The following is a 17,502-nucleotide window of genomic DNA, read 5'->3' on the forward strand; positions in this document are numbered from 1 at the left end:
CAAGAATATACTGCTAATTGGCATGATGATTCAGTAGAACTGACATCTTTACTTATAGTTCATGTGTTGTTCAGTTCTACTGTTTGATTCCATTCCATTTTAAAAATAATAAACACATGAAAATTTTACAAACAAGGTTGGACTACTTCTTAAGTAGTTCTTAAATACACTGTCTCAGCTGTAAAAGCAGCTCAGAATTGCTTCTGCAGGTTTCTTGCTTTAAGATTTGGGGCATTATGTTGTTGTATTGTGTAGACTGCCTGCATGAGTTGCTGCAAAGTTCATTATACTGCTAAGGCTGTCAGTGGTATTTATGGATATTCATGTGCAGTGAACCCTTGAACCTGAGCTAGTCATCTGAGCGTTGCTTGTAGTTAGAGTTGTGTTTATGCTTAACATTGGTAGCAGTATTTAATTGCTCCCTAGGAAAAATAATTGCAATTTGAACTCAGTTGTATAGTAGACAGGGGATTGCAAAAATGCCAGGCCCACAGGAAAGACTGTCCTTCTTATACAAGTATTAATTATTAGACTTCTGTTTTCAGACTCCTGTTTCCAGAATTTGGAAATAAATGTGGAACAAGTATATTGTTCAAACTCTGCCATGTCCCACTCCCATTAAGATCAGTAATGGCAAAAATTGCGTTATGGAATTAATCCTGTTTCAGAAATATTTTCCAGGCATTTTTCATGCCAGCTGCAAATGGAAGAAAGGGTGATGATGCCATTTTGCAATAGAGAGGAGTGGAGATCTTGCCATATACTCATCTGAAGAATTTCTAATTCCAAGTATTGCAACGTTATCTCTGCTAAAGTTTCAGTTCTCATAATATAATATCGGATGAGAAAATCCCACGTAACGCCTGGTATGTCAGCAGAACTGTTATGGTTCTGAGCCTGGTAGTGGTATACATGTCTTCAGAGCAGCATTTTAGCACTCTCCTGCCAGTGTAAAGGGAGTTTATATTTCTGTAACTCTAGTGGGGATTCCTTTGGCTTGACACAATCCCGGGAATGTCTTTCAAACCATGTACATACACAGAACAGATGGCTTTCATGGGAAGCAGGAACTACCGTTCAGCGTGTAAGAATTAATTTTTTTTCCCATTTCTTGATAGCTTTCTAACTTGAAATAATCCTTCCACAGATACTGTGTAATGGGAACAATGTCTTGATTCTCTCTTTCTCCATCACTTACTTTCTTCATTTTCCTATCAAGTTCAAGGAAAAACATTTTTCACAGATTTTAAGGATAGAGATTTTTTTTTTGGAGCTTTAAATTCAGTTACTACTGATTTTAGGCATTTGGAAGGAAAGCTGAATTGCTGAAATTAGACCATAGTGGAGAATGTGACAGTACAGGGTACTGTTCCCATCCTCTCAGGCACCAATGCCGTCTGACCAAAACTCAGGAATGTAATTATTAACAGATATGTAGCTGCATATGGAAAATCATCTTTAGAATTTAATGCATTTTGCTTGTAATTTGATTAAATATTAACATTTTGTTGTACCATATAGCAACATCAGTGAGTGATATGTTGTGACAGAATATAATATGTGAAGTGACCACATAAGATAATTAAAGATTATATTTTATCAAATTTCCACACTCTTGCACTTAGCAGGTTGTTGCCATAAATGGATAGTTAATAAATTATCTGCTCCCTGCAAACACTGACTCGTTAAATGACTCTACTTTCTTGTAACCATGAGTTTGATTTTCAAGTTTTTTGGCCTTATAGGAAATTAGACTTTTTTGTTACAGAATAGCAATAAATAGACCTACTTTTGCTTTTGTTATGAGCGGGTATGCTCCTCTGCACTCTGGTCAGTCTGGCAGAGAGTTTCTCATATATTTTGTGAATATTTCTCTATCTTGGTAAAAAAGATGAGAACAAGTAACCAGATAATGGTAAAGATGAAAACTTCAAATATTTGGTGTATCGTTTTTAGTCAAAGTATTTGACCTTGAATACATTTCCCAGTTACTACAAAGACAAAGAACAGAAGCTGTATGTTAATATTCAGCTGCCTGTACAACAATGAATTACAACCTACCATTAGAGAGAAAAAATAAGTGTAGTCTATTGTAATTCCTTAATTGAAAATGTATCATTGAGAAATTGTTACTTGGATACCACTCGAATTTTTATGGAAATGTGTTTCCTTTCATTAGTAGGTAGATTTATTTAATGATATTACAGAATTGTAGGTTAATTTTCATCTACTATCCTTGTGTCATATTGATACTGTCCAGCTACATGTTTTAAATAAGCATGTGACTTCTAGTGTCTACTTTTTATTTTCCATCTGAATATTTGCAAGTGCCGAGATTAACATATTATCTACAGCCAGAGAAGTAAATTAGCACATTTTAAAGAAGGTACATCCAGAGAATATACCAAAAATAGATCAGCCAAAATTAATGAAAAACATGGCAAAACTGAATCATCTAGATTCAATAAGTAGCTCATATCTAATGAGGTACTTATTATGTTAGACCTGAATGAATATAATGGGAATTGAGAGCATAAAACTGTAATGTCTGTCTGAATCAATTCTCATAAAGATAGTGGGGAATTGTTCAAGAAAAGGAGATGCATTTCTTTGTTTGTTTTGGTCATGTAAGATTTGGGAGTCTCCCATCAGCTTCTAGCTTTCACCTGTGTATGAGAATTACCACAGCTTAGTGATCGTTTAAGGTCATGGAGAGACAATGATGATACCAGATTGCATCAGCACATGAACTGATCATGTAGATGCTGCTGAATCATCCCAGCCAAACAGAAATTATAGGCACTACACTTCAGCCTCTGTCTTGATGGATGTTTTGGCAGAGGTGAATGGAGATGCATTGGAGGCAGGAAAAAAAAATTCAGTGTTGGTTATACCGGGGGAATTTAGTGGTAGAAGTTTAATGAGGTCCCAAGAGCCTCCTCTAATATATTACTGAGTGGGCCATGTTGGCCCAGTGTGATTTCATGGAATAAATGTGTCAGCATGTTTTTGGTGTATGCACATGCTTCTTTTCAGAGATTGGGCAAAATTCCTTTTGTGGTACCAGAGCTGCCAAGGGCCAAGCAATTATTACAGATTACTTGGGCAGCCCTTTCAGTGATGACTGACTGAGGTGAGTTAATCATCATAAGACTTGTGTGATAATTGCTGAGCTAGTTATTTCCAAATGTAGTAAGTCCTTAGGCTGGTTGCAGTGAGTGGCTGAGAGCTCATTGATTGGCAATCTTCATTCTAAGAAAGATTGAAAGATTCTAAGAATTGAAAAATATGTTGCTGCGCCCTCCAGCGAGGCTTACACCACTAACTATGTTTAATATGGTTCTTGCAAAGCATGTTTGTTCTATGGATGAAGCTGGAGCCTGCAGGCCAGAGCAGTGCCCTGAAGCAGAGAAGGTGCTGGCAAGACTTGCAGACTTCCAGTGCATGGGGATTTGCAAACAATTCTATCATAAATAAGGTGCTGCAATTAAGGAAAAAGTCTTCATCAGTGAAGTCTCAGACATCAGAAGTCTCCTCAAGGGCCAATACACAGGTTGTCCTGTTAATATTTGCTCCCTTCCGCACTGAGATATAGGGACAATTTTCCACTAAAAAACTGTGAACTGCAGTAGCAACTCAGCCTATATTCTTGGCTCTTAAGGGAGTAGGTTTTAGAAAGACAAATTCTGCATAACCCTTAAAAACTATATTTAATGCTTATTCAGAGTATAGCAGGGCAATCATAAAAAGTGACACTTATATTTATGGCTTAAATAAGATGAACTGTGCTTTGATCCTTCAAAATCCTAGCATAATGCCTTGTTCTTTCTGATGGCATGAGATATCTCACATTTCCCCCTCGGTCCTTGGTCTTTCTACTGCGACCCTCAGCAAAAGAGCACCAGTCACTGCTGCTTTGGGAATGGAACATGCCCACTCGGGGCCTGGTTTGTGATTACCAGCTAATTTTACACAGGCCACCCTAGAAGCTGTTGAAGAGAAATAAATCACCGCAGAGCTGTCCTGGATTTAAGCCACTAAAAGGCCTATAAAAATATTTGTTACCCAGATACCTGAGCTGGCCAGCCTTCTCTACAGACCTTAAACTGTCTTACATGTTTTGCATTGCTCATTTTGGGTGGTTTTAGGCAGGCAATTTGAAAAAGTAGTTTTTGGCAGCTGGAGCAGGAAATGTGCATTTGCCATTTAAGTGCATGTAAACAGTGAAAAATCCTATTAAACTACAGTTGATGAGACCATGTACAGTGAAATGAAAACCGACTATTTTGATAGAAGTAGTCAATGCTATAGAAATTTCTGTAATAGAGCCTAAAAATTGTTGCCATTTCCTCTTAGAGCAGTTTAAGCATCCCAGCTTTTCTTGCTGTCCCTCCCAATGCCTCGCTTCCATCTACTTGTCATAAAGGCTTCTCTGTGGAGGTCCCTTTCCTTGAAAATGCCTTCAGAACATCCACAGCATGGCTTGTAAGATCTGATAGAAGGCTGTGGTGGTTTGGGCTAGGCCTTCCTTGGTGACCAGTTTGTAACCAATGAAGGGTCCAGATTTACCCAGTATTCCCTACGATTTTTACGTAAATCAGATTATAAGAAGAGAGGAGGAGAGGCCTTCGCTCCTTTTCCTTCCGGCGGCTTGGAGGTGCAGGTTCCCTGCTGTTGAGTCTGCCGTGTTGGGGAGCGAGGCCTGGTTAGGCCTTGCCGACCTTGGGAGACAGAGTTTGCCGGCGATCGTCCCAGAGCGACTCTCAGTTGTCCCAGGAGAGTAGTGAGCTATTTTCTTTGCTAATTCTTCTAGTTGTTAGATATTGGGTCACTAATTGGGATATCTATATATTTTATTTTAGTTTTGTTCCCTTTCCCTTCCCCCTTCCGTTTCCCTTGTGAAATTGTATATTTTAATTGTATATAAGTGTAAATATATTTATATATCTCACTTTGGTTGTCTCTCTCGTTTCGGGTTTTCTTAGTTTTTTTCTCCCTCTTCTCCCTGAGGTTTTTTCTGGAGGGGGGGAACGGACTTCTGGTGGTAAGGTTTGGAGACTTGGCAGGGAGCCAGCTTCAAACCATATCAAAGGCATATCTATAAAATAATCAGACCTCTTTTTGTCTCACATTTCTTTCATGTTGTCTGTTCCCCCTGGGAAGACTTATCTCCCGTTCTTGGGAATGGCTGTGATGTCTAAGCAGCCAGCCTGGTCATGGAGCCTCACCCTGAGAGCACAACTCCGTGTCTCTTTTGTGATGAATACTTCCTGGGCTAGCAGAGAGAGGAACTTTCGATGTTTAAACAGAATGATTTACAGGTAGAGGAGCTTGCTTATTGATTTGTTTTACAAGCAAAAGGTATTGGGGATTATACTTTTCATGCAGGTTTTCAGGTGTAGAGAGAAACAGCAAAAAGAGCTGCTGCATCTCCAGATATGTTCCAGCCCCTTGGTTGGGGCTGAGCTTTGGTTCCTCTGCACCCTTGGGCTGCTGAGGGTTGCTCTGTGAGGAGGGGTTTGGGTGACATTTCTTTTTTTTGCACAGAGATGGTTTAAGCAGCCAATCCTTGCTCCACTTACCCAGTGAAGGAAATCCTGTATGAACTGGAAAGTGTTAGAAAGGATTTAATGAGATTATCATGAACTGTTACTTCACAAAAAAATCTTAAACCCGCAAGCAGCTGTGCTGTGTAACTGGGGACAGGTGAAGGAATGTGAAGGACTAAAGAAACTGTCTACTTACTTAAAGAGGCAGAGCCAAAGTTTTGTTGGTTTTTTTTTTAATATCTTAATATGCATTTTAGCCAAAAAAACCCCACAAACAAGGAAACAATATGCTCCTCCCAAAGAAGGGATATTGTAGAAATCTACTATCTTCAAATTTAGATTTTTTTCTTAATAATATTGCAGAAGTAAGTGCAACTGAAATTACTATTTGAAAATTCAGTGGTCCAGTGGACTATGCAAGCTCCTACTTGCCTTCAAGCTCATCATCAAGTTAAAAGTGACTCAGAGAGGGCATATTGTGTCCACATCTCGTTAGGGACTGCTTTGAGGTTTGACATGTCTTCTGTTGTAAAACACAGAATTTAGTATCAATGGAGTGGAATTTGGTTGTTGTTGGGGGATTTTTTGTTGTTTTGATTTTGGTGTTTTTGTTGTTCTGAGGTTTTTTTCCTATCACGTGTTTTTGATAAATCTGTAAATACAGCTAAGATTTATTTTGATGCCAAGTACTGCTTGTGCTCTTTACAACATTGAAGTCATGAAATGCATTTACTTTCTGTGTGTTTGGTTACTTCTGTGGTCTTTGTACACCTGTAATTATAGGAAAGTTATGAGTTGTGGGTTTATATTATGGAATTAACCTCCCTGGAAACCTGGGTACCTAAAACTCGTGTGCCACTGTGGTTCTTCAGGGTGATCTACTGTGAAGTTCAACCTATAGAGCAACGTGATTGCAAACAGTGGAACAAGTTGTTTTACTCAGCAAAAAAGAAAAGGGTGATTTCAACATAAAATTGTTAACCGGTAAAGAGGTATGGGAGGAAAAAAAACCTCTGCAAGCATTAGGGTAGAAATTATTTTGCCAGATGCCTATCTTGAATTTGTAGGACACTTTCCAAATCCATCAGACATGCTTTTGGGGTGGAAGCGAGGTGAATAAATCTATGTCTTTGTCCATTTATTGCTTGGGAGAATAGCTTGGAGGCTGAAATCCAAACTGTGCTGAAAGGAACTTCTGAAATATGAAATTATGTACTGATAAGATGTTGTACCAAGAGACTCTGCAGTAACTTAATTGTTGAGAACACTTTATGGTATAAAAATATTGTTTGTTACTTTTATGCAGGTTTAAAACTCAGTATAATTTTCCTCAGTTACCAAAGAAGACAAAGTTCATGCTAGAGTGGCTTATTGATGTAGATTTAAACCTTGACGACTCACACTTTCAAATGTGCATGTTAGCTGGCATTGCAGCCACCTTGGAAGACCTCACTCAGCAGGGAGGGGGTCAGTTCTCCTGACAATGCACCGAGCAGGAGTCTACGTGTGGAGAAATGCACACGCCTGGCTTAAGCACTCTAACAGCATGCTGAGAATAGGACTGAGCCCATCTGGCCTTGACCCTTCAGCCCTTTCTTCTGGCCAGGCCAGAGGTCTAAATTTAGGTTCCCAGGTGGTGAAAGGGGATGAAGAACAGCTGCCAGCTCTGTCTGTGGCAGGCAAGCGGGTGGCCTGCTGGGTCAGGGGGATTCAGCTCCCCAGATGGAGGGATCTCATCTATGGATGAGAGAGGAAAGCCCTGAAAAAATAGCATGAACAATTAAAAGAATTTTTTGTGGGTACTCCTCCCTTCTGGCACTCCTCCCTTCTGTACCCAGTCATCACACCAAACCACCCATCTCTCTTGGTCTTCCTCTTCCGACCTCTTGCAGCCTCATTCTTTGGCATATTGAGAGGGAAAGGAGAAATGGAGATTTGGGAGGCACGCTGCTCCTGCCACTGGGAAGGCTACTTCTAGAATTGGTTTTGGGTATGTTAGGCTTTGGAGAAAAGAGTGACTTCAGGGAAAGAAAAAGTAATTATCTAAATTAGCTTAAGTCAGAAAGAATTGGGCAGAACTGCGAGAGATTTGCTAAATTGATACCAGTGTGCAGGTTAAAGTATTTTCAGCAAATGCACGTTGTTAAATACCAAATCCTGGTATATTTCCAGAATGTCAAAATAACTCTGAGGATGAAAAGTATCCTTCTTGTCCTCTTGAATGAGTCAAAGAAATCTCCTACTTTGCACAGTGAGAAAAGAAAATAAAACATTTGTCTCCAAACAACAGATAAAACTGATTTCTGAGTGACTGTGTCACTCAGTGAAAGTCACGTCCCTCCAGGAACACTGTATTTGCATCAGGTCACCTGATAAAAAGGTGCAGCAGGAATGAGTGGGTGACTAAAATATGAGATGAACTATCTCCTAAAGGAGCAAGAAATTTAAAATTTCGGGGCTGGTTAGAGAGTACTTCAATAAGAGGAGACAGAAAAAGGAAAATAAAATAATACATATAAAAAGAAGAAGCAAATTGAATTCTTCTGTTTAACCTTTTACATAATAAAAGGCAGGAGACATCCCAATGCAATTAAAAAGCAATGTGTTTAAAAATTAATAAAAAGCAAATACCTTTTATTGGAGACAGGAATATGGACAAACTGAGCTGTTGCTCTGATCCAGTGTGTCAGCGCAGAAATTACTGTTACGTGACCTTTTGGGGAAGCCTTTAGCCTCTGTAGCTAGATACAATTTTATTTTGCCCCAGTCTGAGACATCTGGACAGAAGCCAGCTCTGGTTCCACAGTCGGGCAGATACAGTTGCTGTGGTAGTGGTAGTTGTGGTAGATACATTGCTGTGAGGTTCTCAGTTGTTGGAGCCGATGGTGGCCACGTGGCTCACAGTTTGTGGGGACAACTTCTATTTGGAGGATCCTTCCATGTGCAGGATCTCATTGCAAGATCAGGTTGAATATGACAAAAAATTATAAATATTTGTTTCTGGTTTATTTAGTCAAACATATGTCCAAGCTCCATTCACTCTCCTTTTAAGATGTTGGTTTCTTACCCAAATACAGTCAGCCTATAGTCAGCAAGGAGAGTTAGTAAAGCTAAAGGTACAATCTTCCCTCACACATTAGGTTTTTATCCAGCTTGTCAGAGAAGTGGCCTTTTATCCATATCGCAGAATAACCCACATTATAGGAAATGCATTTGAAACCTACAAATGAACTTTGAATGGGGTGAGCATCTATATGTGCATGTTTGTGTATATGTTTATACTGATAAAAGAAATTCTTTTCATCAAAATATTTCAAGTTTTAAAGACTAGTTTTTAATCAAGGGGGAAAAAAAAAAAAAGATGTGGACCCAATCGTATTAGACTGGGTAAGACCTCTTACTAGGATGATTATTTGTTTGGAAATTTGTAATCCAAATGTTTTGTAACCAAAACCTTTCTAATGAACACTTCAGTTGAAACTGAACACAGATTTATAGACAGGACACTTGGCCTTACACCTCAGCCCTTAGTTAGCATACCATATCCTAATCTCCACACGTGATGAAGTGGATGGTTTGCTGTTTGTGTTTTAAAAAGAATAGGTTGCAACACATGATGTACAGCCACAGTAGGTCCTCATTAGGAAATATACCTACTGTAGGCAATGAATGTCTGTGCTACTGCTGGGAATGGCTTAAATTAAAATTCATTGAAATTGGTAGTGGATTTCTCTATGCTATCATCTTAGATATTGTCCATTTTACTTGAAGCTGCTAGATTTTCTTGTGCCTGAAAACTACTTCCTTCTCAATATACTTTTTCTGTGGTTTAATCCAAAGGTCTTGTCGCCTCTCTTGGCAATGTACTGCCCCTTTTCTCAAGGATCAGCCACTTTTGACATATAACTGAGAAATGAATGGCTTTAAAAAAGAACAAAACTCAAACAACCAGCTCTGAAAAAGCAGCAGAACTTCCTCATGAGATGCATCATACTGTGAACTGATCTCCTAAACTGCAGCAACAAACTAGTATTTGCATTTTGTACTTACTTATTTTCAGTCATATGAAAAAATATCTTGACTTATTGCTTCTGCTGGAGTGTCCAGCTGTAGAATAAAGAAAGTTTACATGGCCTAAGTAAGTTCTGGAGTTAACAAGCATGATCTAGCAAAGCAAATCATACTTTGTTTTGAGAATCTTTTCATGTAGTCTACGGATACGGTGAATAAAAGGTGTTTGAGAGCTAAGTATGATGGCTTATTTGGGCAATTTATTTGTTTCCATGAAAGTCTGGAGTCTACAGAGTCAGTTTTGTCTGAGGATGTTACTGTATAAGAATTTAGACTTTACAAATTTAGCAAGGCCCTGCTAGTAAGTACATTTCAGAGCAGCACATGCATCACCTGCTCTGATTTTCTCTCATAATTTAAAATAAACATGCAGACTGAAGCAGAAGGTTTATAAAAGTGGTTTAGTTCTTGTGAAATCAGGAAAGATTAAACAGAAGAGTCTGTCATTGCAACAGATGAAATGTTTTAGTCATTAGTGATTTTTATAATATATCCTTTACAAAAAATGATGTTATTTGTGATAATGAGTGTAAGTATTTGTGTGTGGTGAACAACAGGTTCATAAGTTCTTAGGAATGATTTTGAGAACTTACTTTTGTTCTGAAATTATGGGGCAACTAAGAAACAGAAGGGTTTTGATTGTTTGGCTTTTATTTAACAGATCTGACAAACCTTTTGTTCGCTTCCCCTCCTCCCTACAGTCTGCACACAGTCCGCCCCAATTTGTTAAAGACGAATTGTTGCCCGTGGTAACTGCAGAGAATTTGTTGAAAAGAACACTTTTAGAAGACAATGGGCCCCAAATATACTGTGGCACAGCTTTAAACTTTATTAAGTCTGTCTTGGACTACTCTCTCCTCTCCCGAGTTAAGGGAAGAAAAGTTTGTCAGCCTCCATGCTGTGAGCGTGATTGATGCCCAGAACATCTGAGGGACTTTTGTGTCCACATGCTCTCCATGAGTGCATAATGTGTGAATACTCAAATAAGGTCAGCCCTTATCAGATGTAATCTAGGCCTGAAAGCAGATCAACGGTGACAGTCATACCCCATAAGTGAGAACACAAATCATCCTTGCATGCTTTGACAAGTTATGGGATTTTCTCCCTTCCTGCTGCTGTTTTACCCTTTCCAAATGGGACTGTGTGAGTATGTGTGTGTGTCAGAGGAGAGGGGGAACTTTGGCAAATCTCTGTGGAAAAAAAAAAAATAGAGACAAAACCCAGAGGAATACGTGCCTAGAATACTAGATGGTTCCCTCAGCTGGATCACAGGGGAAAGCGGGCTGTTTGCAAGGCAGTGGCTGTCCCTGAGCAGGGTTGGGGGCATGACTCTTCTTGGGCTGCCAGGGGAGCATCCCCATGGCTGGAATGGGGCAAGAGGGAAGAAACGTGGGCAAAAGAGGTTCAATTCACCTCTCCAGTGCCTTTTAAGAGTCTTTTCAGAGGTTTCTAAGTACGTCACAGCTTTTGTTGTCTGCCTGTCCTTGGATTTGAATGCCTCAATTTTTCAAGTGGAGCGAAAGCACCTTTTTATTCTTTTTGAGTTAGTTCTCCGCGGATGGGGACACTGTGTTTCATCAACCACAAAATGAATAAAAATACTGGAGAATAATGCCTTATAGAATTAATTTCTGCCAGCTTTCCTGGAGGAAGCAGGTGTAAGCAGGTTTCATCTGAAGGAAGAGCCTTTGTGGCTATTACTTACTGTAGTTTAAGTACTGGATTGTTTTTTTATATGGCAAAACATAGACACCAGCAATGAAATGTTAATTTAGACTTTTTTAATTTGTGCTTCTGCTTAGAAAAGGATTTAATAGGCAAAGAGCTTTTACAGAACACAAAATATATAGGGAAATAGCATAATTAGCAGGAAAAAAGATATAGTTACAGCATTGGCAACAGTAACAACTGTGGAAACAATGATGTTATCCTCTACGATGACTTGAAACTTTTCATTTTCAGAAATATAATGTCCATATCAGGGAAATAATTTGCAATACTTTTGCTTGCTTATGCACTCTGTATAAGAGTATAATACTGATGTATTCCCCAGGATTGAGGGAATGATCCATGAACGCTGACAGCCTGCCTACAAATCCTGTAATTATAGCACATTATTTCATGCTTCATTTATTTATTTTGCTTTGTGCTCTAATAATAACAGGAGTGTCCTGCTTCTCATTGAAAATACACAGTAAAAAAGATTCCTTAATTGCAGCTCACACCTTGAACTTGGAAGACATCAGAGAAACAAGAGCAGGACAACCTCTCCCTTCCCTTTGCTTCCCATCACTGTGCTGTCACCTCTTTGCTCTGCTGAATGGGACAGTATTATTCACATTAAGGTCTGAAACACTGGAATATGAGACAGGAGAGGACACTTGTCATCAAATTCATGACAATGGTGTCCTAAGCAACTGTATTATGTTTCCACCCCCATTTTAATTCCAAAAAGTGATCAAGATATGTGTTAATGTAATTTGTGCTTTCTTTTTGGCCACTGTCCCAAAGAGGAACAGCACCTGATACCCATATATTCTGTATGGATTTGCCAAAACCCACCTAATTTACAGAGATACATCACTGACTCTCAGTCTAAAAGAGTCCTCCTGCCATCCAAATGCTAACAAGTACCTGTTGGGCACCTATGGTTAATACTGAAAGGAAATTCATGAAAGCCAGTAACTTTTACGAGGTGCTTTACCTCAGTTCACTTTTCTATGCCAGCACGCATGGTTACCTTCAGGGAGCCTGACTAGCTAACTGCAGCCATCCCAGCACACCTTGTCTTAAATTGCCTGGTCAGGGTACAGCTTTGCAGTCATATTTGAGGTTCTTCCCACTGAGTTTGTGGTCAGATATAGACACAAATTAAAGACTGATTTTAAACACTTGTTTGCTTTAGTCTGCACAAGAACCTCCTTTTCTTGATGCATTGATTCTGCTGGCATTCTAAAAGCATCTCAGTTAGATTTCCCATACTTTTAAAGGCAGTCTTTCAGATTCAGATGTTTGCAGCTCTGAGTTCATCTAGTCCTTTAAGGTCACACAACTGAAGCTTGAGGTGTCCGTCCCAAGAGTCCAAAATAGTGATAATCTTCCATCTTGCAGTCAAAAAGGTCATCTGTGTTTGATGTAGGAAGAATGGTCTGCTCTGTAGTGTACAATGAAAGATGTGTGATATGGTGGCAGTTGGGATTTTTAGTTATAGTAACAGAAACATTTGAAGTCATGTCAGCAGATGACACAACATTGTTCTAAGGGTGTTTTTTAATGGGATTTTGGGAAGGAAACTTCAAGCATGCTTTTTGAAGACCACCTTTATTATTTAACCTTTTTGTAGGTTAAATATGAATTTTAGAACTAAGGTAATTTCTGCTGTGAAAACTGATCTGTGTAAAGCAAATCTCTAATTAGGACTCATTAGAAAATAAATAGTTTAGTCACTACTGTATTATTTTCTTGCTATATATTCCAATGAAAATATAGGAGAAAGACTGAAAAATTATATTTGCATAATGATGATTGTATTCACATAAATGCTGCATTCCATTCATGTGTCTAGAAATGGATGTTTGTGTTGCAGTTGCATTGTAAATCGGTGTGGTAATCAACAGGTAATAGAGTTTTAAACAAAAGGATGAAGAAAGAAATTCCACTCATCACTAGGAAAACAAGAGTAATGCTCATCACATTTATGATAGCTGGTCAAGGTCTGGTTTATGAATGCTTTGGCCAGATTACTCTGAGTCACATTAAAAGTGAATTTTATTCTTTTATTACTAATAATTGTTGTGTGACAGCTGCTAGGTGGACACCTCAAAGATTTCTGTTTTGCTAAGCATCATCAAAATTTTGGATCATCCCCAGAAAGTTTCAGAGGGATCACTTGTTTGAAGCCAAATACCATTTGCAACATGGTAGTGGAATTTACCCACTAAATGCTGTCATTAACAATGACTGTATATTGATATGGAGTTTAATTGTAAATACCTAGTTTACTCCCACTCGGGTTTTTTTTTTTTTGCTCAGTGGTAGTTTTTATTGTGGTACATCAGTTTGTAATTTTCCTGTTTTATTGCTTGTGTTCGGTGTTTTAAGGATCTCACCTGTATTTTGTTCAAGAATGCAAACAGAACACATACTTTTGCTGCTTGATGCTGTAACAATTGTTCAAAACATTTTTTCCCGTTTTAAGGGGCAGACGTGTAGATAGTTCAAAAACCCGCGTGAATGCGGCACTAGGGGATGTGGTTTAGTGGTGAACATGGTGGTGGTAGCTTAAACTGTTTGACTTGATCTTAGAGGTCTCTTCAACCTTAAATGATTCCATGATTCTGTGGGTTATATTGTGGGTTTGCGTCTATTGATGACCTGATAATGTAGAAGTCTATAAACCCTAGGCATAGATGAGGTGGCTTTGTTTAACTTGCTCACAGGGGAGAAGTGACACAACTGCTGCGCACGTGTGACCATCAGGGGTGAGGTTAAATCCATGTGTGCGGCTGATTCACTAACGGGCTTACAGGGAAATCCTGCACTGCACAAATTTTGAAGCGGCTCCTTTAGTACTTGAAGAATGATACAAGCTTATTAAGTGTTTACAACAGTTGTCCGGTGACAAGCTGCGGGGTGGGTGCTCTATCTGAAACACGCCAGGCTGGAGCTGTCGGTTCCTCGTTCCTGGCTGCCATCAGCTACTGCTGGCGAGCGCTTGCTGCCCGGGGAAGAGTCGCGGTTCCCGAGCGCGCCGCGGCTGCGGGTCTCTTCCCGGGCAGAGAGAACGTTTGATGTGCGAAAGCCGGGACGGCTCCGGCTTCCTTGCGGGTCAGGGGTGTGCCGGGGCAGGGGCAGCCGAGGGGTTCCTCTCTTGGCGGCGGCTCCCCGGCGCTGCCATCGGTGTCCCGGCTGCTCCTTTGTGTCCGGCTCTGGGGGCGGCAGCCCGGCGGGTGGCCCTGTCCCGGCTCCCTCCTGCCGGGCCCGCCGCCAGCCCTGCCCTGCCCTTCCCCGCCGCCTGACGGAGCCGGCCGGGGGCAGGAGCTGTCGGGGGCGGGGGCGCGGCGAAGGGGCGGCCGGGGCCGGCGGGCGGAGCGGGGCCGGTGGCCACGGCTCTCCCTGGGAGCTGGCGCGGCGCTGGCTGCACGCCCGAGGTGAGCGGGAAGGGACGGACCGAGGCGGGCGGCGGGAAGGTGCCCGCGGACGGGGCGAGGGGGGGGAGGATTTTAGCTCCCGGCTGTGGTCGTGGTCCTGCCGGGCTGCGGGGTGCGGCGGAGCGGGTGATGCTCCGGAGGCGCACGGCGTGCGGGCACAGCCGGCGCGGTGGTGCGGCGTGAGCAGCCGCTCCCGCTGTTGTTCGCTTTCTGATAGCACAACTTGGGGACTACTTGCACCGCTCGGAATACAAAGTTTTAAAGCAGCTGTGTTATTTCTAATCTGCCATTAGAAATCTTGACCGTTTCAGACTTATTGGTTTTTTGTAACTTTTGTCTGGTTACCCCTTTTAACAGCGAGGTGTTTTTTTTAATAGTAGCTATAGACTTAAGGAACGTTGTCCTGGTTTCGTAGGAAGGCTGAACGTGTTCATGCTTCAGTCTTAGCAGGAAAGCATCATGGTAATTATAAGTGAAAATGTCGTATTTACCCATCAAGAAGCAAAAATTTAACATAGCTAATAAGGAAAGTGGACACTAATTAGCAGTAAACAGATTGCAGTATGGCAGAATTGTGATTGACAGCAGAGTCACAGTTGCTTTATTGTTTTATTAAGAGACTTAAAATAAGGAATATTAGAGGATTTGAAACATACTTACAAAAAATTGCATTTGAGAACAAGTTCTGGGTGCAGTAAATGAGCAGACATGTTTTTGGGAGTTTTTTTTGAGTTTATAAATGTGCTTACGGTGAATCTTCATTCATGTATGGATGTTCTGTGGAAGAACTATGAAATTACTGTCAGAAATTTCTCTTAGGCTTAGTGTCTTTTGAAAAGTGGTAAATAATTTAATGAAACACTCTTGGATGCTTTGGCTTGGATGTTTTCATTATGAAGCAGTTAGCTAGCAAGCTGAGTATCACATGTGAAAAGAGAAAAAAAATATGCACAGCAAGGAAGGTTTTTCTTTCTTCCCATAAATTAGTCAGTTCTGTTAACTACATAGGTAAACTTTCTGTGACCTCACCTACAGCCCTTCAGCATCAACCATGGGTTCTCCTTATTCTTGAGATGATTTTACCCTGGCTTCCTTAATAAGACGTGCTGAAGCTAAGGAGCAGAAGAAGCAGCAGTGCCACTGGTGCAGTCCGTTTGCTCTGAAAGCTTTCATGAGGTGGATACAGTGTCCATGGGAGCAGCTGGGCTTGGGGACAGCTTGGTAGATGCAGAATAGGATTCTGAGCAGTTGGACTGCAGGAATCCTAGCAAGTGTAATGGCATATGCGGTTTAGATTCAAGTTTGCAATCCTTGGTCAATATTTTCTCCTTGAATCATAAGAATACTGTACTGATTTTTTTATTTAATTTTTTACTTCGTTTTTGGACATGACTGCAGAAGTGAGTGTGCTTCACAGTTTGGCGTGGGATTGGGCAGGTTTTACAGACTTTGAAAAACTAGTTTAAAATTATTCACTGGTACCATTCTTCCTAAGTGATACTTTTGTGACGTGCAGGCTCTGGACAAATTGCAGTCACACCTGACTGACCAGTCCGGGATATCTTTGCATGAACCCTCAGTATTCTGCCAGCACCCTCTACTGCCGAAGTGGGGAGTGCAGCTGGGGCTGCATCAACTCCCCTGAAACCACAAGTCATAAATGTTCCTGAGTCTTACTAATCCCTTTTAAAATTCTGATGGGTAAATGCTTTGACACTTTTCTTTTTGTATGATCCCTCGAAAAACAAGGGGGTTCTTAAATTATCCTCGGAGTTATCCATACCGAAATAATGTTCTCCTAAAGACACTGAGAATCTTGTGATGACCTTCAAGGAAATCATATGTATTCTGATTTATTCTGATCTGCAAGGGGATTAGGCAGACCTGCAAAAGAAATGCAGTAGGTTGCTGAAAGATGTGCATGGAAAATGTAGGTTGTACAGAAGAGACCAAGATTTTTCCTTCTCTTCAGGAATTTCAGGCACAGAGATGAGCATGCCAAAATTTTGCCGAAAGCCAACATCATCAGATATTGTGTCTTATCAACAATGGAATTACAAGGTTAGTAGGAGATTCCCAGTAGAGTAATTTGAAACCTAGCTGCTTATGAGTTCACAGTTTGCATTTGAAATACATTCCCAATTTCCTGGCAATTGGGAGTCAAAACTCTTCTTGATTTTTGACCACTTGTACAAAGTTTTTTAGGAAATGTAACTAGTGGCTTGTTCAGCACAGGGTTTCTTCCCTCCCATGGGCTGTGAATTTCTTGTTTGCCAGCACTGCTCATAGGGGTGAGAGGCTTGTGTTGGGGAATCTTTGCCAGGGAGTGCCCATGTAGGTTCCCACAGGTGCCTTCAGCAGCTCCATGTCCTCCTCTGAAATACTGAACATAAGATGGAATCCAGCCCAAAATCTTTTGGCAAATAAAGAATTACAGAGTGATAGCAAATGAAGCTGAGTACTTTAGGATAATTTTAGGAGCTAGTCCATGTAAAAAAACTTGTAAATCTATGCATTGTATAATTATATTCTTATGTATTTATTTCCTTTTAGGCTGCATCACTGTAAAACTTTGCTTCCTCCTAACTTTTGAGTTATGGGTCAGTTTAAAGGCCAGAAATTGTTACAAACGGAGAGATTAAAATCAAATTAAGAGGTCTTTTAAGTAATTCAGTCCATGCCTCAGGCTGAGATCAAGATTTTCCATAGCTGTATTAATTCTAGCTTAGTAG

General features: G+C 40.5%; 1 protein-coding gene across 3 annotated transcripts in view; it reads left to right on the plus strand.

Annotated features, from left to right (window-relative positions):
- BMPR1B (bone morphogenetic protein receptor type 1B) overlaps window positions 1–17,502 on the plus strand; it is a 256,353-nt gene that overhangs the window by 166,310 nt on the left and 72,541 nt on the right. The window contains exons 1-2 of one of the 3 annotated variants that reach the window (XM_017822262.1): window positions 4,662–4,783; window positions 5,164–5,321. The exons of the other annotated variants lie outside the window; for them this stretch is intronic. Of the exons in view, the coding sequence (XP_017677751.1) occupies window positions 5,185–5,321 (137 nt within the window). The 5' untranslated portion in view covers window positions 4,662–4,783; window positions 5,164–5,184. Of the gene's footprint in view, window positions 1–4,661; window positions 4,784–5,163; window positions 5,322–17,502 lie in introns of those variants that run through there. 3 annotated transcript variants of the gene reach the window in all.

Source organism: Lepidothrix coronata, unplaced genomic scaffold (genome assembly GCF_001604755.1).
Source record: "Lepidothrix coronata isolate B3197 unplaced genomic scaffold, Lepidothrix_coronata-1.0 Scaffold96, whole genome shotgun sequence".
In the NCBI taxonomy this organism is placed as follows: domain Eukaryota; kingdom Metazoa; phylum Chordata; class Aves; order Passeriformes; family Pipridae; genus Lepidothrix; species Lepidothrix coronata.